This window comes from Carettochelys insculpta, chromosome 5, assembly GCF_033958435.1.
Source record: "Carettochelys insculpta isolate YL-2023 chromosome 5, ASM3395843v1, whole genome shotgun sequence".
Lineage (NCBI taxonomy): Eukaryota > Metazoa > Chordata > Testudines > Carettochelyidae > Carettochelys > Carettochelys insculpta.
Genome location: NC_134141.1, coordinates 21,728,106 through 21,753,703, shown reverse-complemented (window position 1 = coordinate 21,753,703; position 25,598 = coordinate 21,728,106). Strand labels below are relative to the sequence as shown.

General features: G+C 41.0%; 1 protein-coding gene across 1 annotated transcript in view; it reads right to left on the bottom strand.

Annotated features, from left to right (window-relative positions):
- Positions 1-25,598, bottom strand: part of PRUNE2 (prune homolog 2 with BCH domain) — a 207,672-nt gene that overhangs the window by 27,080 nt on the left and 154,994 nt on the right. The window contains exons 10-11 of the mRNA XM_074994743.1: positions 16,131-16,210; positions 10,894-11,115 (exon numbers count right to left, since the gene is read on the bottom strand). Of these exons, the coding sequence (XP_074850844.1) occupies positions 10,894-11,115; positions 16,131-16,210 (302 nt within the window). The remainder of the gene's footprint in view (positions 1-10,893; positions 11,116-16,130; positions 16,211-25,598) is intronic.

Here is a 25,598-nt window from a genome sequence, read left to right as displayed (position 1 = left end):
AACAAAGTGGGATGTAGCACACTGATCAGCAACTTGCAGTGGCTATTGAACTGCAGCTCTTCAATGATATATGGGACCCTGGTGCGATAACTTTAGCAAAAATGCTAAGTCAGAGGGAGAGAGAGTGAAATTAACATCAGAACTAGGTTGTTCGCAACTTTCTTTCCCTTTTTTAAGTGTTTCTCTTTTTTGTGTGTGGCTGTCAGGGGTCTGAAATTAAAAATATTAAACCAAACAGAAGTCCAGCGTATTAGTCCAAAAACATCAGTCTCAGGTAGCAAGTGTAGTGCATTTTGCAGCCACTAGTCCACAAGGCTGGCTGCTCCAATATCTTCAAAAACATTTTCAGAGATTATTCCCGGTAATCCCTTCCACCTGAGGATAAAATATTTGTCCCCTGCTAAAAGGATCAAATAGAAACACAGAGAAACTACAAATTTCCTTCCTATTTTCTTGCCAAGTGTGGAGTAACAATGCAGCCTGGCCACCACGTGGGGTTGTCATACAGTGGTACATAAAGTTCAGGAGCTCAGCCAGAGTCAGATCCAAAGCCCACAAAGGACAGTGGCATCTCTCAGCACAACCCCTCTGTTTTCTTTCTCCCAGAAGTGTTATTGCATTTCTGCTGCATTTTGGGTGTTCCATAGTGACAAAAGATGCTAAAGGATTTTGTTCTAAATCAAAAGACAGATTAACAAAGCAACAAGGGATCAAATTGATTTCTACTATTCCTGCAAGTATGTCAGGTAATTAGCAAAACATATACATCCTTTCTGAAAAGCAGGGCTCCTAATGTGTCTCTAAGTGTACCTCAGGTTGCCAGGTTTAGCGTCTGGCTAAATAAAGATTAACATCACTTGTAGCTGGAATTACGTAATTTCTTTCCCTAGTTATTGACTACACTATTATTCTTCCTGGAGCATTTTAACATTAACACGCAATATGAATAAACAGGCAGTCTGAGCAAACATCTCCACATCAGAAAGAGAGGAAACAGCCTTGAAGACAGATAAGGCAGAGAAGCAGAAGATTTTTGTTTCAATGCAAAATGCATATAAATAGCATGCTTAGTGTTAGGTGAAATGACTAAATATAGCTATCAAGGATGTTTGGCAAAAAACGGAAGCAAAGATTTTAAACCCTTTATAAAAACACCAAGAATGTAATTAGTTTGGCTGAATCACCAAATATAATTATATTTTGTCTTTCTGTTGATATTGCTCTTCTGGTTAATGCACCATTCCTAACTGAGCTGAGGAAGATAAATGGTTTAGCACAATGTTCAGTCCACTTTAGCCAGGCACAGGTATATACTGAACCACTGTAGTTTTGGCCTGTTACCATGTTAGCATTTTCCAATTAACTTTAGCTGTAATGTCCCCTGAGTATTTATCCTGCACTTCCTGACATAACTTCCCAGAAGCAATGGCTTCAGAGCATTAGGGTTTGAAAGGCCACAGGTTACTACAGGGCAGAAATGGGAACAGTAGCTGAAATACTTCAGCCTTCATTGTTTTAATGCTGTCTGTACTGCTCCTAAACCAGTGTAGGGTAAAACAGCTTCAACTGACCAAAGGCTGGTCTACACGACTATGTTATATCAAACTTAGCTGACTTAGGTTGGTATTCTAAGCAATCAGTTCACGCCACAAGTTGTGTTCTGCCCACGTTAAGGGCTCCTGAGGTCAACTTCCTTAGTCCTGCTTTTCACAAGGAATAAGACCAAATTTGATCTTGCATGGTAGACTTTAGGGTAATGCAGATGCAGTGTTGTGAAATTCTAGGTTCTTGGCCTTCTGGAGGTGTCCCACAGTGCCCCAATGTGACCACTTTTTTGTAACAGTCCCCATTTCTATGTTTAAATTACTTGATTAATCTCATGGTCCAGAAAAAGAAAAGGACTAGTTCTCCAGGATACAAAATCTAGGTCTAGTATCAAGTCTATCTTTAGATACTCAAACAGTAAGATCCACTCCCACCATACCCTTACAATTGCCAGCTTCAACTGAACAGGACTGCATGACAGTAGAATCCAGGACAATTCTGGAGAGTTGGCAACCATACATACCCTTGCCTGGTAAGTTGATAGCAATGGAAAACAGGGACAAGGGAGCTGTCATTAATTACCACTTGCACAAACTGGCCTTGTGTGGGTCATTTGTGCTGTACCACAAGGATAAAGGCTATTCCCCTTCCTGAACTTCCAAGCTCAAACTTCAGCTATATTGAGAAGGTTCTGGAGTATTGCTCTTTAGATTGGGGTACCTGGCATAGAATTTGTTGATGCTCTCATTAGCCATAGAGGTAAATCAGATGTCGATTCAGACCCTGTTTTTCCCACTGCTTACACAGCTTTGTAAAGATGATTTCCCAGAGAACATTTTCTTCCTACTCAGCCAGTCATCTTTCTGATGCTAAGGATTTTTCTCATGTGCAGTACATGCAGCACTTAAATCAACTTGAGGCTGTGTTTTGCTTATCTAAATAAAGGAATAAATTCCCTGAGCAGAGTTCCTGCCAGCTCACAGAGACATTTCAAGTCTATTCCAAGACATAACCCTCCGAGTATAAGAAATAACAGGAATGGACAACTTGAACTGTTTAAGTTAATGGCAGTTTGCAAAGGGCGCATATTTGGTGAGTAAATGATTTAGAAAGTGACATTAGTGAGGCCAAATTCAGACTTGGAGTAAATGGGAACAATTCCCATTGAAATCATTGGTATTTGCTTCCATTTTGCATCTAGCTGTTCTCCCTCCCCTCTTTTCCCCTCTTAGATACGCTACATCTACACTAGCCCAAATCTTCAAAATGGCCATACAACCTATTTCTGAATGGCCGTGTCTACACTAGCCCAAACCTTCAAAATGGCCATGCAAATGGCCATTTTGAAGATTACTAATGAGGCGCTGAAATGCATATTCAGTGCCTCATTAGCATGCCGCCTGCCGCAGCTCTTCAAAATTGCCAGAACTTGTTGAAATAAACCACACATCTATCTGCTGACAGGAATAAGGAGATTTCGAAGTTGGCAGGGTCCTTTGAAAAGGACCCCCGTCTGGATGAGCTATGCAGCAGCGAAACGTGGCAATTTCAAAGAGCCGCTGCCGGCAGCATGCTAATGAGGTGCTGAATATGCATTTCAGCACCTCATTAGTAATCTTTAAAATGGCCATTTGCATGGTCATTTTGAAGATTTGGGCTAGTGTAGACACAGCCATTCAGAAATAGGTTTCATGAAGCATTCACTATATTCAAATTCTGAAAACCTCTCTGCAACAACCAAGTGTAGTGGAAACGTGAAAGACAATTGTAATTTAAGGAGACACAGGTGGTGTACAGCAATCATTTGCTTTTCACACCTGGACCTCCTTCTCAGGCCTCTGGATGCCCCAGTCAGCCACTGGAGCTTATCTGCACCTCTTGCTTCTCACTATTATATTACCCTCAAAGAATTAACTGCCACTAGAAATGATATGGTTCAGAGGTGTACTGTTTATTTCAAAAAGTTCTGGGATGGGTCCCAAGGCTATTCGCCTGGTATGGGAGGCCGGGAGTGTTTGGGATGTTCACACCGTTATCTATGTTGAACATTTTGATATCTGCCAAAGCTAAACATCTGACCTAGAAAATGTGCAATGTAGCAACAAATCTCATCAGGTTCTCAAAAGATAGGTGTGGTTAGTAACAACAGAGTAACATAGATCTAATAGTATATAAGTGCAGGAAATATTCTTAACATTGGAACCTCAGTGTAGACCCGCCTGCGGGACGTGCTACATAGCAGCCATTAGGGGTCCATCCGCTGCCTTTCAGGGGGTTCCAGGCTGCAGAAGGGACATAACATTGCACCTGATTCTGATATTTACTTAGTAATTTCTTAGTAACTGCTTAATAAAATCTTTAAATCTTCACCCAATTTGTGTGCTTATTGCCTCCAAGCCCATTACGGCTACACATATGTGGCATAGCAAGCAGGGTGCGGTGGCAATGCCTGTTTGTGGGGGAGCAATCTGCAGAGGATGTAGTGCAGACTGTTGGCCAGAGCCTCATCCCTGGGTGGCCCAGCACCAGTGCCTGGTGCACGGTGGCTTAACTCTTGAACCGGGTGACCCCTCTAGTGTCATGGGAATCTGAGACGGTAGACAACAGCGGCCCTAGGCTTAATGCAGTGTCCAAATGTCTACAGACATTGGGCATGGGGAGAGAGTGAGGGCTGAAAGCAGTGATGGGTATGGGATGGGCCCCTCTCACCGCGCTCCCTAATTTGTGGGGACAAGTAGAAAGCAACTGGAGCAGCAGGCAGATGATACTGCTGCCTTAAAGGAACAGCGGGTACTCCTGCGTGGAGCCCTTAAAAGAGCACAGGGGAGCCACGGTGTGGTGGAAGCACAGGCATTCTTGCACGGGGCACTTGAAGGTGCTTTGTCAAGGGGTGCCTTCCTTACTTGTTCATTGCTTGGTATATTGATGATACAGCAAGGGTTCACTACTGCACTGGGGCACGGGCGGTCTTGAGAGTGGGAAATCAATCCCAAGAAAATTCAGGGTCCAGTCCAACGAATGCAGCTCCGAGGGGTGACATGGGCCAGACCTGTCTGACACGTACCTGAAAAAGTGCTGGAGGCGTTCAGCATGCAAAAGACTAATAAGGGGGTGTGTCAGGCTGAATGTCTGTTCCTAAGCGCACTGCGCTGTGTATGTGAAGAAAAGGAGGGTTTACAGCGCGGAGGAACACAGCTTAAAAAGTTCTAACCCTGCAGGCAGGGCAGCGAGCATTCCAAACAGATAACATTTTCCTCCTTTAACTAATTAAAAACAGTTGTTAAGAACTTTTAACCAAAAAAAGGGTATGTGTGCCATCTGCTGCTGCCAAGCAACAGACTGCCATTTTAATAATGCTGGAAGAACCGAGACAGATACAGAAATAATTAGTACAATGTATTTAAAATCACCTGCTAAGTGTTATGCCCAGCAGGACCACAGGAATCTGTCGGGGTCTGGTGAGTCAAATACGAGTTAGAGAAAGGGTTTTATACCCATCTGCCAACTGCTCTCAGCCTTAGAAGGTTAGCCTCAGCTATCACAAACCTGCTGTAGCAGAGGCAGGAAGAGAGGGAGTAGCCCAGGATTAATTTACTATTGGAAGAGCTCCTCATTAAGACACAGAGCCCTCTCAGTAGCCCAAATTTGTCCAGTTCTAAAAGAATGGAAAGTCCTGGTGGCTTACTTTGGATTATAAAAAATAAATGCAGCAGCCCCTGCTATGGCTCCTGTAGCCAAAAAAAGGAAACAGTAAGTCCAAACAAAAATGACTCAAATCCCTGGAGTAATATTTAAAATGGTAATATCTGCTAAAGTGTCATTTTGGGAAATTAGCAAGCAACTTTATTTTTCTAAGAAAAAATAAACTAACTGTGCACAGTCTGAAGGAAATGAAGCAGTTAAACATTATGAAAATATTATAAAAAGAAGTTCTCGGTTTCTTTGCAGTCATTCTAAAAGACAAATGGGTACTTTTTCCAAAGGAGCGTCTGTAAATAAGCCAGGCAGAGAGAGAATTTAACTTAAATCTGAATTACTTAACATAACTTTCTAAAAGAAAAAAAGAGTATGCCCTTAACATGAGTAACCCGTAACAAGGTGCAATGCCCCTGATCTTCTTTAACTGGTAATTGGAAACAACTCTCACAATAAAAGGGATGTGTGTGGAATTAAGGATCCCATTCTCCTTGCTATATTGGCAGTGAGTTAAAGCCAGTGTCTAAAGAAAGAAACGTTTTGATTATGAAAGCAGGACTGGGCCCACACAGGCAGGCAATAGATAAAGAAAGCAATAGCCTGAGAGCCTTGAGGGCATATTAGTAGGAATAAGGGAAGTAATAAGAGTCAAAGGGAAAGTCAGATTCCTGAAATAATACTTCAAATTGTGAGATCTGAACTAATAAAATTTTCATTCTTGAGGGAGCAAGCATGTGATTAGAGGGAGAGAGTAAGTCATTAACTCTGAAGTGTCTGGAGAAAATTCAGAGTAGCTTGTTGAGTTTGAAGAAAACTAAGCATATTTGTAATCAAAGGAGTGTTCCAAGCAATAATCTCTTTCCTCCCCACTGACACCCGCCCCAAAGGGGTAGAAAAGTGTTCTTTTCGTCTTTCAGAACCATAGAAAAACTGGCATTTACTGAAGAACAACCTAAAACATCGTGGATCCACCATCACAAGGGAGAGTGCTTTTGTATTTTTTGTTTGTGTTCATCTTATTGGTAGTATTGTTAAATTGTCTATATTGCTAAGTGAACAAGACTACACGCATGGGTTTGCAATACGTCAGGCTAGACCCAGGAAAAAAAGAAGTAAGATACTGCTGGCATAAGATTCTGCCCAAAGTGCTTTCAAGCTTCAGCTCGCCACTTTTCTGTCACAGCCATGTGTTACCTGGTCGGTTGCTAGTAACAATGCAGTATCAGCTCCACAAACCAAAATGCCTAGCAGCTGCCTAGACTAATGCATGTGGTGCCTAGCATCTCTACCCTCCCTTAACTGCACCTTGTCAGGCAAACTAATGGAAAAGGTATGGGAAACAGTTAAAACCCAGTTCCCAAATTAACTTGTTTACATAAGTAATGGTGTTGTAGTGCCTGAACTGTTTACAGAGGGAAACGGTTCTTCCAGCCACATCATCAACGACTACGCTTGTAACAGCATCCACAGCTTGCCTGGCAGAACCAGGACCCTGCATGATGCCATAAGGGGCCAATCACCAGGAGGCTGTACACATGCACCCACAAGCAAAGTATAACCCTTTAGGTTATAGTAAACAACACTGCAAATTGGTGTAAAACTACTAATGTATCAAGTATGCCTTTTGCTAATCAAACCTGTTTTCTCTTGTTGGTTAAGCATACTTGTTTCCTTTCATGTCTGTAATCATCCTCTTTATCTGTATAATAAAGTTCACAGGTATGGCCATTTGCAACTGTTAGCATATGTTTGGCCTATAAGGAAATGACGTAAAAAATCCAACATAAACAAGCAGAGCTGGTTAGGGTCATATAACATGTAAAAGACCTTATTACACATGATTGGTAAAGTATCTTTTCAGAATGGAGCCCAGCTCTGCAAAAATCTTAAACTTAGCATGGCATCTAGTAGTACAATTGCTTATAATTGTTGCCATATTTTTCTTGCTAGTATGTATCTTAAATGTTAGGGTTAAACAACTGTATGCAAAGGTCCAGGCTCTGGTCTAGTAAAGTTCACAAAAGTAAGGCAAAAAAGGAAAGAACTGTGTACGCCAAGGGGTGGAGTGTAGTAGAAATGCAGAAGATAATTATAATTTCGAGGAGACACAGGTGGTGTACAGCAATCATTTCCTTTTCACACCTGGACCTCCTTGTCGGGTCTCTGGATGCCCTAGACAGCCACTTGTGCATATTTTTGCCTCTTGCTTCTCACTATTATGTTACCCTCAAAGAGTTAACTGCTGCTACAAATGATATAGTTCAGAGATGCCTGTTTTCTTTCAACGAGTTCTAGTACAGGTCCCAAGGTTGTTCGCCTAGTACGGGAGGCCAGGAGTATTTGGGATGTTCACACCGTTATCTATGTTGAATATTTTCCTATCTGCCAAAGCTAAACACCTGAGCTGGGAAACATGCAACGTATCAACAAATCTTGTCAGGTTCTCAAAATACAGGTGTGGTTAATAGCAACAGAGTAACATAGATCTAATAGTATGTAAGTGCAGGAAATATTCTTAACATGGGAACCTCAGCATACACCTGCCTGTGGGAGGTGCTATGTACCAGCTATTTGGGGTCCATCCGCTGTTCTTCAGGGGGCTCCAGGCAGCAGAAGAGATGAAAGCATTGCACCTGATTCTGATATTTGCTTAGTAATTGCTAAATAAAATCTTTAAATCTTCACCCAATTTGTGTGCTTATTGCCTCTGAACCCATTAAGGAAACAAACCATTGCCTCTTGGGAACACACCAGGGTAGGGTTTTTTTATTTATTTTTTACATTTCACCTATCTAGTAGCTCATTATCACTCACCGCATTGGCCCACAAAGAGCTCAGCCCTCTAACCAGAGGTGACACTAGAGATGCTTCTGGATGACTGAGTACGCAGTGATAGCCTCTTCAACAATAACATAAGCTGACATTACTGTTCCTTGCATGTTTAAATGATCATTCCAAAGACTTTCAATGTTCAAGGTCCTCTCTGGTAACCGAACATTTATATGCAAGGAAGAATTTAATTTAAAAGTATTAAAAATTTGTCCTCTGTTTGTGGATGTGTGGTCACAACCACATAGGAGCAAATTATAATTATTATTCATCTACACAAACAACCACATTGCATATATGATCAATTAAGGACCAAAAATGAATTAGCACCAGAACCACTTCCCTTGCACTATGAGAACAGTTGAATTAAGCAATGCTATAAATGGTTTCACATCAGTAGTATGAACAACAGAATAGTACCTGAGTTAAGGCACTAAAATTAGATTCAGTTGATCATGGTTCAGTTACTTGGTTCTGCCATATGCACACTTATCTGACCTTGGACAAGCCACTTCATTTCTTTGTGCTTTAGCCCCCCCATCTATAAAACAGGGACACTACCACTTCCTTTATCTCACATTTTGTCTTGTTTATTTAGACCATATACTTGTTATTGTAGGAACTGCTGTGCCTAGCATATTGGGACACCAGAAATGGTAGCTGCTTCTAGGCAATACTGTAACATAAGTAATAATAACAGATTCATAGCGATGCACGTTAAGTTTCACTGCTGGCCTTCATTGTTCTGCTGATCAACACCACATGCACAGTAACTTTGTTCTGGTAAATTTCAAAATCTGAACTGGCTTTTATTCGGACATATCTCGACTTACATGAACAGAACAAAAATCTCTGTGTCTCCTTATGTAATAACTATGAAAATTTGCCCGGGTGTTCACAGAAATTATGTAACAGGGAGACTTTTTTTTTAATCCAGTAATATGCCCCATAATGATTTTCACTGTACCATGTTTCTCTTTGGAGGACTGGGAGTACAGGTGCACATGTTTAATTAACTGTGTATTGTTTTGCAGCATTTTCTGTAACATGGAAATAGAGATCAACATTAATTGATATTTTATTATAAAACTTGCAGTCCAAATACTGGATCCAAATAATGTCCAATGTCCAATACAAAATCCAGCTTGCTTTAATGTAATCAAAGAAATCTGAATTCACTGGAACTCTACATTCTAATGCAGACACCACAACCAGCTGGTTAAGCCCATCATAGACAATTAAGGCTGTGATCAGTGAACACCTAAGCATGGGCTTAAGTATGTAGTTGTCCAATTGACTCCAAGATCCAGTGTTTGATTAAAGCATAACTGAAAACAATTTAAATGCTCAATAAGCTTCCAGTGTAATAAAATATACAGTGCTTCATAACATGATTCATGCCAGATTAATTCCCACTGGTACAGGAAGGGGTAAATCACTTTACCCCGCAGTCGTCTGGCACACTGCACCATATGGGGATAACCGCATTGGAGCACTGTTTGACCTGACCTCAGGGGAAGGATGGCTCAATTTCTGCCTGGAGCGCAACAGGATCTCCGTCAGCACAGGTGCTTAGACAGTGCACTGATTCAACACTTCCCCTTCTGCCCTGGCCACTCCCTGTTAGTGACATGTTCTTTTGGAACAGTGCTGATCCTGTACCTTCCATTCCTGGTAGGTGCCAGAGTATCCCTCACTGAAATTATCCCTTTGTCTCTAAGAACAAAGACCTTTGATGCTTTTATGATGTGACCTTTATTTTTAAAAAGGCATGAAAAAGAGGGTTTGTACCAAAAATTAGTAAGGATGAAGTCTTAGCAGATGGGCATTCAATTCTTAGCTTAACTACAGATTTCCAGTTTGACCTTGGGCAAGTTACTTAATCTTCCTTCCACCTCAATTCCTCCTCTGTAAAATGGGGATAATTCCCTACCTCGCAGAGGTGTTGAGAGGCTGAAACACATTAATGACTCATATCTGAGCTTTTCACACAAATACTCAGATAGAGTATTGCATCCCCACCTCTCCCCACTAAATAAGAGTGATCCTGGCAATTATTCAAAGTCTTGCTTCTGTCTCTAGTAACACAATAAAAAAATATGGAGAGAAAAAAAAGTCATTGAACATGTAAACGAAAATGGAACAGTGTGTAATGAGAAGCATTGGTTCATTCATAGGTTCTGGCCTCATGGGTACACATGGACAAAAAATAGCAAAGTGAGACTCATCTTGTATATAATAGAAAAATATTCTGAAACAAAGATATTCACTGAGAAGGAGAAATCTGGAAATGAATGAATAACGTTAGCACAGAGACTTAAGATCACATTTTCAAAACTGCAAATATATGCTATCAACATAACATACTGAAAAGCAAAGTACTCATACCTGTAAGTGAAAATCAAAGTAGTCATACCTATAACTGCAACTAACCCAGTACTGTCTGTCATAGAACTGGTTAGTTCTGAGATGTGCTCCAAACCAAAGAGGGACTTTTCACAGGAGAGATCTTATGGTAATGCTAGGAAGAGTCTGAACCTCTGCATTTCTATTGCTAGCTGTTCTTACATCGATGATAATCAGCTAATCAATCAGGGCTATTTCTCTGTGTGACCCTAAAGTAACAGTGACCACTAGTTATTTTCCATAGGAAAGACTCAGATTTTTATGAACATAAAATGGAACTATTTGGTAAACATGCCTCAAAGCTGAAGTGTTAGATTAATTTACATAGCGTAAAGGTTGACACATGTGAGACAGACCTGGGTCCACCTAAAACAATGAGGAAAAAGTCATACTTTATTTCTGCATATTGTCTTTTACCTTTCCAATCTAATTCATTACCATTTCCAGTGTATTCAAAAGAATCTGCTTCATCGGGTGTATCAAGGTCATCTACATTGATGTCAATTTCATCTGGTGTATCCAGATTATCATCAGAAAGGACAGACCCTTCACTTCGGTCCAAAGAAAGGTTGATGTTTGGAGCTGTGAGCTTTATTCTCCTGGGATGAGAACCATTAAGATCCAGAGAATTAGGTGGCTCTAAAAATACAAAGAAAGAAAATAGCATATCAGATAAAACTGCTCTACTGGACATTTTGAATAGTACCCCATGACTTTAATAATGATATTTTCTATCAACCAGTTATTTAAAACTGTATAACATATCTAATAGAAAACAAAATTTACAAGTGTGAAAGTAGAAAGAATTATATTATAAGAGAGAGAGATGAATTATACTGTAATAATAGTATAAATTCAAGAACAGGAAAGAGATTATGTTAATGTTGTTTGTAGGTATGCAGGATGGATCAGAGTGGAGCCAGGTGTGTCTGGGATAACAGAAAAAGGAACATTAGGGCTACAGCTACACTAGCACACTACATCAAAGTAGCCTATTTCGAAGTAAGGACATCGAAATAGGCTACTTCGATGCATATCATCTACATGTCCTCCAGGGCTGGTGCCATCAACGTTCAACGTCAAAGCAGCGATGGAGAAAATCGAAAGGAGCCGCCCCAGAAAGAAATGCGGAGTGTCCACACACAAAAGTGCTCCCCGTCAAAATAAGGGACCAGCAAAGCCCGAGACCACTCCCTTAAAGGGCCCCTCCCAGACACACTCGGCCTGCACAGCACGAGATCCACAGAGCCAACAACCAGTTGCAGACCCTGTGCACGCAGCATGGACCCCCAGCTGCAGCAGAAGCAGAAGCAGCAGCAGCAGCCAGAAGCCCCGGCCTAAGGGCTGCTGCACACGGTGACCACAGAGCCCCACAGGGGCTGGACAGAGCATCTCTCAACCCCTCAGCTGATGGCTGCCATGGAGGACCCCGCTATTTTGAAGTAGTGGGACACGGATCGTCTACACACACCCTACTTCGACGTTCAATGTCGAAGTAGGGCGCTATTCCCATCTTCAGATGGGAATAGCGATTTCGACACCTCGCCACCTAACATCAATTTCAACATTGAAAGAGCACACAGCGCATGTAGACACATCGCATTCTATTTCAACGTTGTGCAGGCGACTTCGAAGTAGCCGGCTAGTGTAGACGCACCCTAGGTGTTAGACAGAAAGTAATTGAGATAACCAGGGAGATATGGACAGGAGATTGCTGAGGCTTGATATGGAAATGAAGATACATGACCAGTCTCATGGGAAACATGTGAGTCCTGCTCCCCTTTTGTAATCTTGTTAATTTTGCTTTCTTTCACCTGTATAAATCAAGGGGTTTGAGCCCTGTATGGCACTCACATTTTCTGGGTGCATTAGCAGAGCAGCTTTCCTAATAAACAGAGCGGTCTGACAAATTTGTGAGTCCTGAGTCTGACTTTGACACAAGAAACCAAAATAGAATTATGTTGTCAAAAATGACAAAGGTAGCTACAACCTCTAAAAGACATGACGTTCCAATGACCTCAGAGAAATATCCATATTCCAAGACAGAATTTGGCCCTATAATTTTAGCATTAAACGTATTCAAAATTATTATTTTTCTTAAAAAATAGATGAAGGATTTGTAGTGCCAAGCTGAAAACTCTGACAGTAACACCATTATTTAGTCATAACCACTTTCTCTTGAATTGTTCAAAATGGAATTTATTACCTTCAAAGACAGGCCTAACCAAGAAAGTTCAGATCAGATTCCCACCTTTTCCAAATCTGTGTAACACTTAAATATGGGTGTACTTTTTTCTTTTTATTACAAAATCAGATGCACAATTCATATCAATGTTGAATCCAAGAAGAATGAATCAATCTTTACATAGCTATTCTAGTATGTGTTCGGTATCATTCCTGGGGTAGTATTTTGTAAGTACAACGCTCTCTATTTTTCTGGTTGTATAATAACTTCTAAAAGGTAGATTTTAGCAAATTCCAGCAGTGATAGGTAAGATCCCATCAAAAGCCACTCTAAGGGGAAGAACAGTTCAAGAGAGATGGTAACTTTACAATGAGACTTTATTACAGGCCCAAGAGCAAACTGTTCTCCTGAACAGGAAACATGGCAATATGGCAACACACCACCTTGGCTTAACCAGGAGAATTTCAATGATCTTACACTCAAAAAAGAGTCCTACAAGAAGTGGCAACTAAGTCAAATTACACAGGATGGCTTGTCTTCACTAGCATTGCACTTTCGAAAGAGGCATAAAAATGAGGGAAACTGAAAATGCATATTAGGTGCAGATTTACATATGTGGTGCCTCATTTGAATATTCTCTTTTCAAAAGAGCTTCTTTCAAAAGGAAAAAAAAGTGTAGATGGGGATCTTTTGAAAATAAACCCTGTCTTTGAAAGAACCATTCTTTCCGAAACAAAATAGAAAGGAGGGCTCTTTTGAAGATGGGGTTTATTTTCGAAAGAGCTCTGTCTACATTGATTTTTTTCTTTCGAAAGGATCTCTTCCAAAAAGGGATTACGCAAACGAAGCACAAGTTATGTAAATCAGTGCCTCATTTGCATTTTCAATTTCCCTCATTTGCATTCCTCTTTCAAAAGAGGAATGTAAGTGTAGACGTAGCCAATGAATATAAACGAATAACACAAGTAGGTAGGGGCAAAATTAGAAAGGCCAAGGCACAAAAACTAGATCATATTAACAGAGAACATAAAGAGTAATTTTACCAATTTTACATTTTACCAGTACATTAGAAACAAGAGGAAGACCAAAGACAGGGTAAGACCTTTATTCAATCAGAGGTGGGAATAATAACAGAATATGTGGAAATGGCAGAGGTTGCTAATGATTTCTTTGTTTCAGTTTTCATGAAGCAGGTTGGTGGTAGTTGGACATCTGGCATAATGAATGCCAGTGAAAATGAGATAAGATTAGAAGCTAAAATAGAGGGGAAAATGTTCCAAATTACTTAGACAAATTAGATGTCTCCACATCACCGGGGACTGGTGAAAAGCACTCTAGAATACTCGAACAGCCGACCAGGGAGCTATCTGAGTCACTAGCAATTTATCTTTGAAAAATCACAGACAATCAGAGAGATTCCAGAAGACTGGAAAACAGCTCTGTATTTGCCCATTTATAATTTCTCAAGCTGAATTTACTTCCCTTTTTAAAAGACGAGTTAGCTTAACTTTCGCACACAAACAGATACTGAAAAGAATGATTAAGGAATCAATTTGCAAACATTGGAAGACAATAATGTGATAATTAACAATCAGTATAGATTTGTCAACCAATAAATTCTGCCAAAGCAGGCTGATAGCTTTCTTTGATGGTGAAACAAGCCTTATGGATAGGGCAGAACAGGTGTTGGAATATCTTGACTTTAGTATAGCTTTTGACAGTCTTACGTGACTTTCTCAGAAACAAACTAGGGAAACGCAACTTAAGATGGAGCTGCTGTAAGATGCGCGCAAAACTGTCTGGAAAACAGTTCCCAGGGAGTAGTTATCAGTAGTTGACAGTCATGCTGGAAGGGCATAACCAGTGGGGTTCCAGCGGGATCAGTTCTGGGTCTCGTTATCTTCAATATCTTCATCAGTGGTTTAGATAATGGCATATAGAGCACACTTATAAGGTGTGTGGATGAAACTAAGCTGGGAGAGGTTGCAAATGCTTTGAAGAATAGGATTAAAATTCAAAATGATCTGGATATTCAAAATGAACTGGAGAAATGATTTGAAGTAAATAGGATGAAATATCAATAAAAACAAATGCAAAGTACTCCATTAAAGATGGAACAATGGAAAGTAACTCTCTAGGAAGGAGTACTGCATAAAGTGCTCTAAGGGTCAAACTGGATCAGAAGTTATATGTGAGTAAACAGCGAGACACTGTCGCAAGAAAAGGAAACATCATTCTGGGATGTATTCACAGGAGTGTTGTAAGCACGACACAAGAACAATTCTTTCACTCTACTTTGTGCTGATTAGGCCTCAACTAGAGTATTGTGTCCAGTTCTGGGTGCCATGTTTCAGGAAAAGTGTGACAAATTGAAGGAAGACCAGAGAAGATGAACAAAAACTATTAATGGTCTAGAAAACATGATCTATGAAGCAAGATGGAAAAACTGAGTTAGTTTAGTCTGGAAAACGAGAAGACTGAGAGGGGACACAATCGGTGTTCCTTGTAAGCTGAGTGCTTGGCGACCACCTAGGATTGATTCAAATGCCATGCAGATGATTAGCAGAGTGTACACAGCCCCCAGAGCTGGCAGCATAAGTTTCTACTGATGGTGCACATCCGCACATGCCTCAGTGCACATAATAAAATTTATTCCCCACATGGATGGAAAAAAATTAGAGGGAAACTTGGATGTGATAACCAGTTTCCAGTATCGAAAATGTTGTTACAAGGAGGACAGAGAAAAATTCTTCTCCTTCACCTCTGAGGATAGGATGAAAAGCAATGGGTTTAAATTGCAACAGAGGAGGTTTAGACTGGACATTAGGAAAAACTTCAGAACTGTCAGGATGGTTGGAGAATTTTAAGAGCAGGTCAGACAAACCCATATCAGAGATGGTCTAGATACTGCTTGGTCCTGCCACGAGTGCAGGAGACTGTACTAGATGACCTCTTGAGGTCCCTTCTAGTCCATGATTCAATGTCCAATTCTGTGCATTGGTAGTTATAGACGTGCAACACAATTGGGTTCCTCAGAGTTGGGTGTAAGCTAACATATTCTCAGTTAATGAAAATACAAGCTGGGCACAGTTTCTTTCCTTCTACTGCATTTTGAGCAACATTTTAAGCTGTTTTCTTTGCATAAATGTATTTTAATATATAAACTTATTTGCCCCATTTAGACTGAAGTCAAATTTAGCATACTTAAGGCAGACTAGTTAATTATCGCACAAACTAAATGCATTAACAGACAGATGACACCAGGGCAAAAGAAAAGATATGTGGCACACTGCTTAATTATTATCATTTGTCAAGTGAAGTACAGCATTAACTAAATAAAGCAAACTTAACGCTTTTTTTCTAACACTGAAATGGATGCCTTCCCAGCACAGAAACATCCTTCTCACTGAATAATTAAATGTCATGAAAATCCAAAATAATAGAATGAATGAATAAATGCTTCTCTTACCAGGCCTGGTATCTGTAGCATTGGGACTTAGTACATCCTCCTCAAAGGGGGTTTCCATTCCCACATCCTCTGGTACCAACCTGAGGAAACCAAAAAACAAAGGAACATCTTAACTTGGCATCTTATATATGCAAGATAACAAAGTTCAAAGGATAATTTGATTCAATTTGGAGCCGCATCTTTCCTCGTCAAGTGTTGACATTTAATATTTCATTTGCAAACTGGCTACAGCAGAGTGGGGCAACTTGTGGACCACTGGGGTTCCACCTGGAGCTTGTGCACCCCGTCTCTGCCCTCTTCCGCAGCACCTCTCACAGGCTTGAGCCCCGCACTTACCTACACCTCCCACCTCGTACTTTTAGAGCAACATGAATCAGTGGTTTCATTCTCCACCCCTGCTCCTCCTTCTCCCTCTCAGATCTTGAACAGCCATGAATCAGTAGGCGTGGGGCTCCAGTGCCCCAGCACCTGAGAAGAATGTTGGAACAGGGCAGAGAGGGCGTGCACGGGCCACAGGTGGAATGCCAATGGGCTGCAGGTTGCCCACCACTAGATTCTAATCTTGGAGCCCACTGAGACAAACAAGTGGCCCACTCGCTAGACTTGGTTGCCCATCAATGAGCTACAGTCAAAGAGCGGTGACCAAAAAGTGGACTGATGAAACATGTCTAGGTAGCTCTGCCTTGTTAATATGGAGACGTGGCTCATGGGGACTCCAAACCCCACCACACAATCATGCATTTTAGTTTGGATAAGGATGTAGCATTGTATGACCTTGTTTCAATAAACTGCAGTTGTTTCAATTTTATGCAAATTAAGTGTGGTTTCTGGGTTTCTAGCAAGCTGACAGAGTGGTTTTATGATGCAGAAAATTGTAGCTATCTTAAGCCACACCACGCTTATTACATGTCATAGACAGACAATCAGATTTGCTGTGTATCAACATTAAGGTTAAAAGGATATTACATGATTTTGATTTTATTCATATTTTAGGGCTATTTTGCATGAAAGCCTATCATTTCACACCTTTACAGAAAGTTGAGTGTATATGAGAATATAGCTTATTCTGTAATGGAAGACTGAAAATTCAGAAGCACAAAAATAATATCCTAAAATTTGTGACAGATTTTCTATGTTGTAAAAACTCCTACCAAATATTTTAACTTTCCTATCAGGTTAGGAAAATGCTAGGAAACTGTACTAATAATTGTATTTAAAATTAATACAGATAGTGTATGGCAAACAGAAAAAATGCAAATGTTGAATTTTTTCAAATTAATCACTTCAGCTGTATTCATTCCTCTTTGGTGTTAACTTTCTACAAAATTTTATAAATAAGTTTGCTAGTGGGAATAGTCACAGAAACCACAAATTTGAAAAGAATATGACAGAATATTCGACAAAATTGAATTTCAGTTTTGTACCAGTATTTGTACCAAAAATCTGATTCTGAAAGTGACACTAAATCAATCAGAATGAGCATGGCCTATGTGTCCATTCCTAACATCTCAATGGCAAATTACGAATACTTATTAAGCAAAGCAATCCTTGTACAGCTCATGGGAAACCCAGAGTACAATATCTTTACATAAAAATTTTGTTGAATTATTTTAAAACAGACATAAATTTGTGGAAAAGAGAGTCTGTGAACTGGAAAAAGTCCAAAATAAAACAACAAAATTATTGAGCATAGACAACCCTATCTTTCTATAAACATCCAACTGGAATGTTGAAAATAGCTATTAATTAATTATTGAGAGGAAAAAAATGGAAGATCAGAGATGTTAAAGTAAGAGGGAGTTTCTAATACCTACAGCAAACCAGAGCCTGCTTTCCTTGAACACCCATAATTTTGTCATTAATTACAACACAGAACGTGAGTGATTACAGAAGGCAAGGACACACCAAATGCACAGTATTCACGTAAATTTAATTATAGTAGATATGCAAATGTGTAGCTTCAGGCCATATTTTTACAGTAGCAATTAAAGTTCCAAAACAGATTTTTTTAATTTTTTTTTTTAAACCAAAGTAGCAGTGACGGCGGCTAGAGCTCCAGTCCCCTTTGCAATGCTGGGCTCCAGGGCAAATGCCCTCTTAGCCGTGCTTCTCCCACACCACCACCATCAGTGGACCTAGTTCTATCTACTTTGCTATTAAAAAAATTATGTCTGGCTGAGAGCAGTATCAGAGGCTGGTCTTGTTTGGTTATTTATTATGTACATATTGAACTATGGTAGTACACTGAGGCCCTACCCAACATGAGCCCCATAGTGTAAAACATTATGCGATCACACAGTAAGAGATGGGCCCTCCCCGGGGCAGCTTACAATCAAAATAGGCAAGTCAGACAAAGGGTGAGAAAAGAGAACTATTAAACCCAGTTCACAGATGGGGAACTGAGGCACAGAATGTTTAAAGGACTGATCCAAAGCTCAGGTGAAGTCAGTGGGAAAAATTCCCTCTGATTTCAATGGTCTTTAGATCAGGCATTAAGTGACTTGCACAAAGTCAGAGGAAGACTCTGGCATAGTAAGGATTTGAGTTTCAAACTTCTGATTCCAGTGGAAGTCTTTTACCATAAGATTGGCTTTCCTCTGGCAGAGTGTCGCCCAGCTTCTTTCAATGAGCTCGGCAAACCTACACCACGAAGGAATATCAGAGCATGCATCTTATTCTCTAGCCTCATACAACATTGGCATAGCTAGACTCCGTACAGACCAGAGCTGGGTGGGCAAGTTTTCATCTGAGGAGTCTATAACTGCTCTGTGGCTATATGGAGTCTGGGATTTCAGTTGAGGACCAAAGGCTTTACATTGTATATATGGCATGAGCTTTGTCATCACTTCACTAGACTTACTGCACAATGAATTTCCTATCCAAAGTGGAATAACTTGAGCACTAAGAAAGGGAATTACTTAATTTCCAAACATACATTATCCCCCACCTTCCACCCCAGGATGGTCATCTCCAATGGGCCTCGTAGGTGCAATCGATACACAAATAATATCTAAAAGAGTGATTTTCTGAAACAAATTAAACTGAGTTCACAATTTGTTATTAACAGGTTGTTAAAGCTGTGCATACCACTTCTGAACTGAATCTCCTTTACAGGGCAGCTATTCTTACAAACCATATCCCCCTGTACTCACAAGTTGAATTAGTCCTCTGATTTCAACAGAAATTATATTTAGGTTACCGAGAACAGAATTAGGCCAAGGATCTCTAAGCTCAGTTTGGTGTAACAGCAATATTAGGTAATTAATATGCAAAATATTCAACATAGGATATTTGTTGTGGGACAGCTGTGGAAGCAAGAGGGGATCCTCCTCCAGATGGAGGTTTGACAGATATGCGACACTGCAGGTACTTAGAAATAATTTAAAACATTATTAAAAACAGCCTTGTTGACATAAGATCATCTCCTGCACTTCAACAAAGCAGGGCATATATTATGGCCTGAAAGCAAAGCTGAATGTAAATATCTAAGCAGTTTTTGCTGAGATTATGCCTATATATTTCAGTGTCAATTTCCCTTTTCAAAAAAATAAGCAATGTGCAAGCACTTGAGAAAAAATATGTCCTGACGTGATAATATTTTTATAGCCTTGATACATGCTCTAGATTTACAGAGCAGCCAGGCCACGCTGAATACGAGAGCTCTAAGATGAGCAGTAAAAATAAAGTTTTCTTTTAAAACAGAGACATGGCTAATGTTTATTTACTCAGGAATCAGTAGGCAGGCACACATTTTAGAAAAGAGATGGGAACCTGCCTTGATTACACACAAATCATTTCCTCCCTTCACAGCTAGAAAAGGCAAAACCCTGTGGACAGGTAGATAGGGTGGGGCACTGCCTCTATACTGTATTGTACATTTCTTCCTCAGCAGTGCAAAAATGGGCATAATTAACTTGCTGCAGCGTTACCACTCCAAATTTCACAGGATTTTTGTAGCAAGGTAATGCTGACTGTGACAAACCGCTCGACCATTGCTAAAGGGTCCTGCATTTCTGGGCAGCTCCTTGTGGGCCTCAGATTCAGGGAGACCCCTTGCGTTTCCCTGGGGCTTCCCAGAGGCAAGGGTTCATCATAGGCCAGTCCAAATTTGGGGTGGAGGAGGTTCCCTTCTCCTCCTGCCTCAACCCGTTCTGGCTCTACCCCAGTCTGTCAGCCCTTCCAAGGGGGAAGGGGAGAGTCCAGTCCCACCCACTGCCCTGGACTCAAGCCCAGGGACCCTAGCCAGGGAGGGAGCCATGGAAGCTTTTTGCCCCTGCTCCATGACAGCTTTCTCTCCCTGGGCTTTTTCACCCCACCACCACCTTCTGAGACCTTTCCCCGGTACTGCACTGCTTGTGTTTGTGCTTGTGCTTGTGGTGTGGTCTGGTCTGGTCTGGTCCGGTCTCCACCTCCAACCTTGCTCTTGCTCTCCTGCTGCCTTGGGAGAGCCTTTTTTAGAAGAACCTGAGAGACTTAATTAGTTCCAGGTGCTTCCACTCCAGCCTGATGCTGGCTGCCCCGATGAGCTGCAGCTGCCTATGCAGCCTGTAGGACCGTGCTCTCTGGGAACTTACATGGGGAACAGAAAGGGGTTCCTCCAATGCCCAAAATGTTCCCGTTCCCCCAGGCACCTGTTGGCTGTAGACTGTGATCTGCCACATGACATTCTCTGCATTAATGACTTGGCTTCCTCCTCTGTGCTGTGAGGGGAGTTCTGGAGGTTGCAGCTCAGATGAAGGCCCACATACAGGCCCTGGGCCTCCACAAATGTCAGCAGAATAGGTTCCCTACAGAGGTGGTAGTATCTCCATCCCTGGAGATTTCTATGTCCTGGCTTGTCAAAGCCCTGGCTGGGATGATTTAGTTGGGATTAGTCCTGCTTTGAGTAGCAGGTTGGACTTGGTGACCTCCTGAGATCTCTTCCAACCCTATGGTTTTATGACTCTAGAATCCTCTGGTAATGCAGAAACCCCATTCTACAGGCGGCAAACCCTTTCCACTCCTTTGCCAACAGATGGAAGAATACATTAGAAACCCAATATGTCCATGCTCAAAGAAGTCCCCAGCACACAAGATGATGTTCACCACAATATTAAGAAGTGAGAGATTGATTTTTTTCTCTCCTATGAATGCTCCTTGTTGAAGTAATACTCAACTGCAGTAGCGGCTTCCATTCTAATCACATACAATTTATTGGATTGACAAAAAGATGTTTTCTCTTGAAACTGAGGTCAAAATAAATTAAACTCTTTGCGCCCTAAATTACTTCTTTTGTGTGGTACACAGACCAGTCATTCAAGGATCAGCTGCATTAGGAATCAGGTTACGGGACATTAGCTTTGATATAACAGGCCTGTAGACTTGAACAAAAGTAAGCCCAAAAATGTGTATTTCCTAAACACAGTTCAGAGCCAAAAAACAGATTTGTATGCAAGGGGATGGTGATGAGGAAAGTTGATGTGCAGGTGAACTCTTTTTTCCTTTCTTTTTTGTGGCTTAGTCAGCCACTCATCCCATGAAACAATCTCTAGATACTCTTTACTTCTCCCCCCTCTAACTTTACCTCCATGAAGTCTCCAACAGCCCCTCAGTGATGGAGGGTATTCCTTATTCTGGGTGGGTGTCTCCCCTTTCAGAACTAGCGTTTTAATGATGATTTTGGCAATAAGCATCTGCAAATATCTGCCCCCAATGCTGGTATGTCATAACCCGCGTGGGTTGTGCCCCTCACTGGGTTGGGCTCTGTGCATGTGAAGTTGATAGGATTCAGGAGCTGACGAGTGCTCCTCAACCCCCCAAAATGTCTGCAGATTCTAGCTGTGGAGAACTTATTTCTTTTTATGCCTGAGCATTCAACTGCCCATCTGCTCAACAAGTCAGCCTGATGATCAACCCAAATTTGCACCTGTCTACAGCCTGTGTACTTGGGCAAGGTTAGCAAGTGACAATTAGATCTTCTTTGAATTCGGCCCTTCCATTGCCATCTGTCACAATTCATTTGCAGTCTGGACCTTTGAGTCTCCCATTATCTGTGCCCAGAGCTAGTTGGAGAAGGCCCAAGGGCAAGAACCAGCACACAGAGATTTTCTAATTTTTTTTCACCGGTCTTTCAGATTTTTCCCTCTTATGTGCCTATATATTTATTTAAATTTTTCACTCAACAATTCACTATGTCTAAGGCTTTTATAAAGCGGTCAAAAAAAGGTAAATGCAAAGAGTGGTATGGGCATAATCACATAACAAGGCTACTAATCCGTGTTTGTGCTGAAAAATGATAATGGTAAGACCAGCAACACAAAGTAGAAAGAGAATGTGGTTCAAAGAAAACTGGAAAATTAGGTCCATTAAAACAAAGAAGCCTCTCAGGTTTCACAGACAACCACAGTCTTTGAATAAACAGGTTTGGTTAGTGCCTATTGTCTGACTACTTCACAACAAAAGATGGAGCTTTTTGGACGGAGAATTGATACATTATGACATACTCAACAGATATAAAAATAGTACTAGGGGACTTGAGGGCATCCTTCTAACGCCCCTGTTTGATGGATTAAGAATCAGACCAAAAAGAAAAAAAAAAGAAAGAACACTTTATTTTCTCTTACTACTTATCCCAATTTCAGGTAGAATACAAGTCACACACAAATCAGGGAAGGAGAAGCAGTAAAATGTAGTACTGGATATCACAGTGCAACATTTCTTCCTCCCTTTTAAAAACATCGCTATGTTTCTTCTTTATAGCAATCTCTTTCTCCTTGATGTGTGTCCTCTTTCCCCTTCCACATATAATCTGTTCTTTCTTCCCTCCCTTCTTTCCCTGCTGAGAGCTCAGTTCTCTAGGCTGCTGAGCACACTAACCAGGGGGAGCTGACAGACCCACGGGCCCCAGAAAAGTGTGTATGTGGATGAGGAGCAGCTCTGTGCTTCCAGACGGGACAGGGTGGGGGCAGCCAGCCCTTCACACGGCCTGGGTCATGGCCCTCCTTCCCACAACCCTTAGAGCAGCATGGAACATTCATCAAGGTATTCCAGTGGCAATTTAAAGGGCTTGGGGCTCTGGCCACTGCCCCTACTGCAGTATCAGCTGCAGTGGCCAGGGGCAAACCGACAGATGCTGCAGGCCATGGGGCAAAGTGGGAGGAGGGACCCAACTCTGTGCCTTGGAAGGGGTGGGGCCTAGAGAATTCCACCCTGAGCGCCACTCAGGCCACAGCACTGCCACAACTATTTAAAGGGGCCTGGAGCTCCAGTGCCACTGAATGGAACTCTGGGTCCCTTTGAAATGCCAAGCCCTGGGTCAATTGTCTCCTTTGCCCCCCATCAGCGAGCCTGAGCAGGCCCTTTTCAATGGCCCCTGGTACAACTGCCCCTTTAACACCAATCCATGAAGCACTTACACATGTTCTTGACTTCAGTTAAACTATTTTCATGCTTGAGGTGCCTTATGTCTGTAAGTGCATTGCTGGATCATGGTCAGAGAGCTCAGTACCATGTGAGATCAGCCCTCAGCTCTACCTCTTACCTTCCTATTATTTGTGCTACCCTAAGCAGTGCCTGAACTGCTCATTCACATTGTGCCTGGACAATAGGCACGGGTGGGACTGCCTTCTTCCCCTTCTTGTGTGCCTTCTCAGGGCCAGATAAAATTGTTTGAATGTGCCCGATTAATACAACAGGCATTACTGGAATTACATCAGGAATGAACACCAAAGTATGTTTGCTTTTTCGCTAATGATATGTTTCTGCCACTGACAATTCTAAGCTACAAAATAAGACAGCTTTTTCATTTTAAAGCTAAAATATCCCCTCAGATAGCACACATGGGGTAAATCCTACTAATTTCAAGGGAGGTGTCATGTGTCCCTTTCCAACTTTGGGGACACTTTAACCCTCCCTTTAGCACACAGGTAACATGACTGTAGAACCCATCTTTATTGCAGATCACACCCTTGTCAGACATATATATTTTTAGTTGGCAGTTTTGCTTCTTATTACAAAAATAAAGGGCCTTTCTACTTCCTTTTTATTACAAACAATTGCTATGTATGTATGTGTTTGTACTGTTATATCCTGTAACTTCTGAATGTACTTCTTCCTCTATATGGAAAGATAACTTGAATGCCAGGGCCTTTCTCTATCAATATTTCTCATGAATAATGGTACTGTAAATATCAATATTCTAGGCTCACCTACCATTCTTAGGCTACTTTTTCAAAATTACAGCAGACAAGATTAAAAATTGATTGTGCATTTTGAAAATGAGATGATTATTCTGGTTACTGATGTGAACTGTGTTACACATGAGATGGGTTATTTCAAGTGACATATTAAGTTTCAAGAACTTGTAGGAAAGCACATTAATTCCATGTGTGTGCCTTTGCCTTTTGAAGCTGCTCATCTGACTAGGACAAGTGGAAAGGATTTGCAGTCTCAGCCAGAAAAATGCTATATAGACAATATCCAGCAACAAAAAGACAGGCAGTTCAGGAAATAAGGTAACATGAAACACGATTAGGGAACTACAATATTCTTATACACAATTAGGAAGGGAGGATGATAGCATATTAGGCCATAAGTGCTCTCTCACGGTCAAAAAACAAAAAAGTCGAGAACTTCTCAGCCAAATATATAAATTGTAAGTGCGGCCCATTAACCCACACTCTTTCACTGAGAGAGAGAAAAATATATTGATATGACTATCTTCAAAATGACTTCCTATAACCAGTTCCTAAGTATGTCTTCAAAATAACTTCCTATAATCAGTTCCTAAGTACAACATTTCTGTACAACAAAACCGTAAGCAGGAAATTTCTACAGCTTGTTTTTAAAAGAGGTAACAGGAAGGGATACTTAAGTTGGTAAACTAAAAATCCCTGAAGTACACTACAGTATTCAACAAATCAAAGTGACATTTTTGCACAGCTTGGATTCAATGCAGAAAGGACGTCATAGTTCAAGGGGGTTTTTAAGTAGTTCCCTAGCTCGCTGATAGCGGAATATAAATAAATAAATAAAATAAATAAATGAACAGCCGAGAGAGTCTCTATATCAGGACATCTGAGATTAGGAAGAAGAAGCCATTAGTTTTACCCACAGTGGAGTAACAGATCCTGTGGTATAATCATCTTATATGGAAGTGAGTAGTATAAGCTGCTTATTTCTAATTAAGCTCTGCAAATTAAGAAATAGGTACAGTGTTTTTTAATCATATACTACTGCATATGTCCACATGGTTATTAAGTTTACTTTTGGGGAGTTAATAAAATTAAGGTAGAAAAAATCTGTATCACAAATATTGGAATTTATTCATTGCTAAAAAACCCTTAATCACCTTTCCACCTATGTATGTTGTGCTCTACACAATGACTTCCGATGTGCTTGGCTTCGTGAGAATTCTCCAACAAGTCTTCGTAAGATGCAGGTAGGAACAAAGAGGGGCAGGCCAGACTGGAGGTCTGACCCAAGATAAAT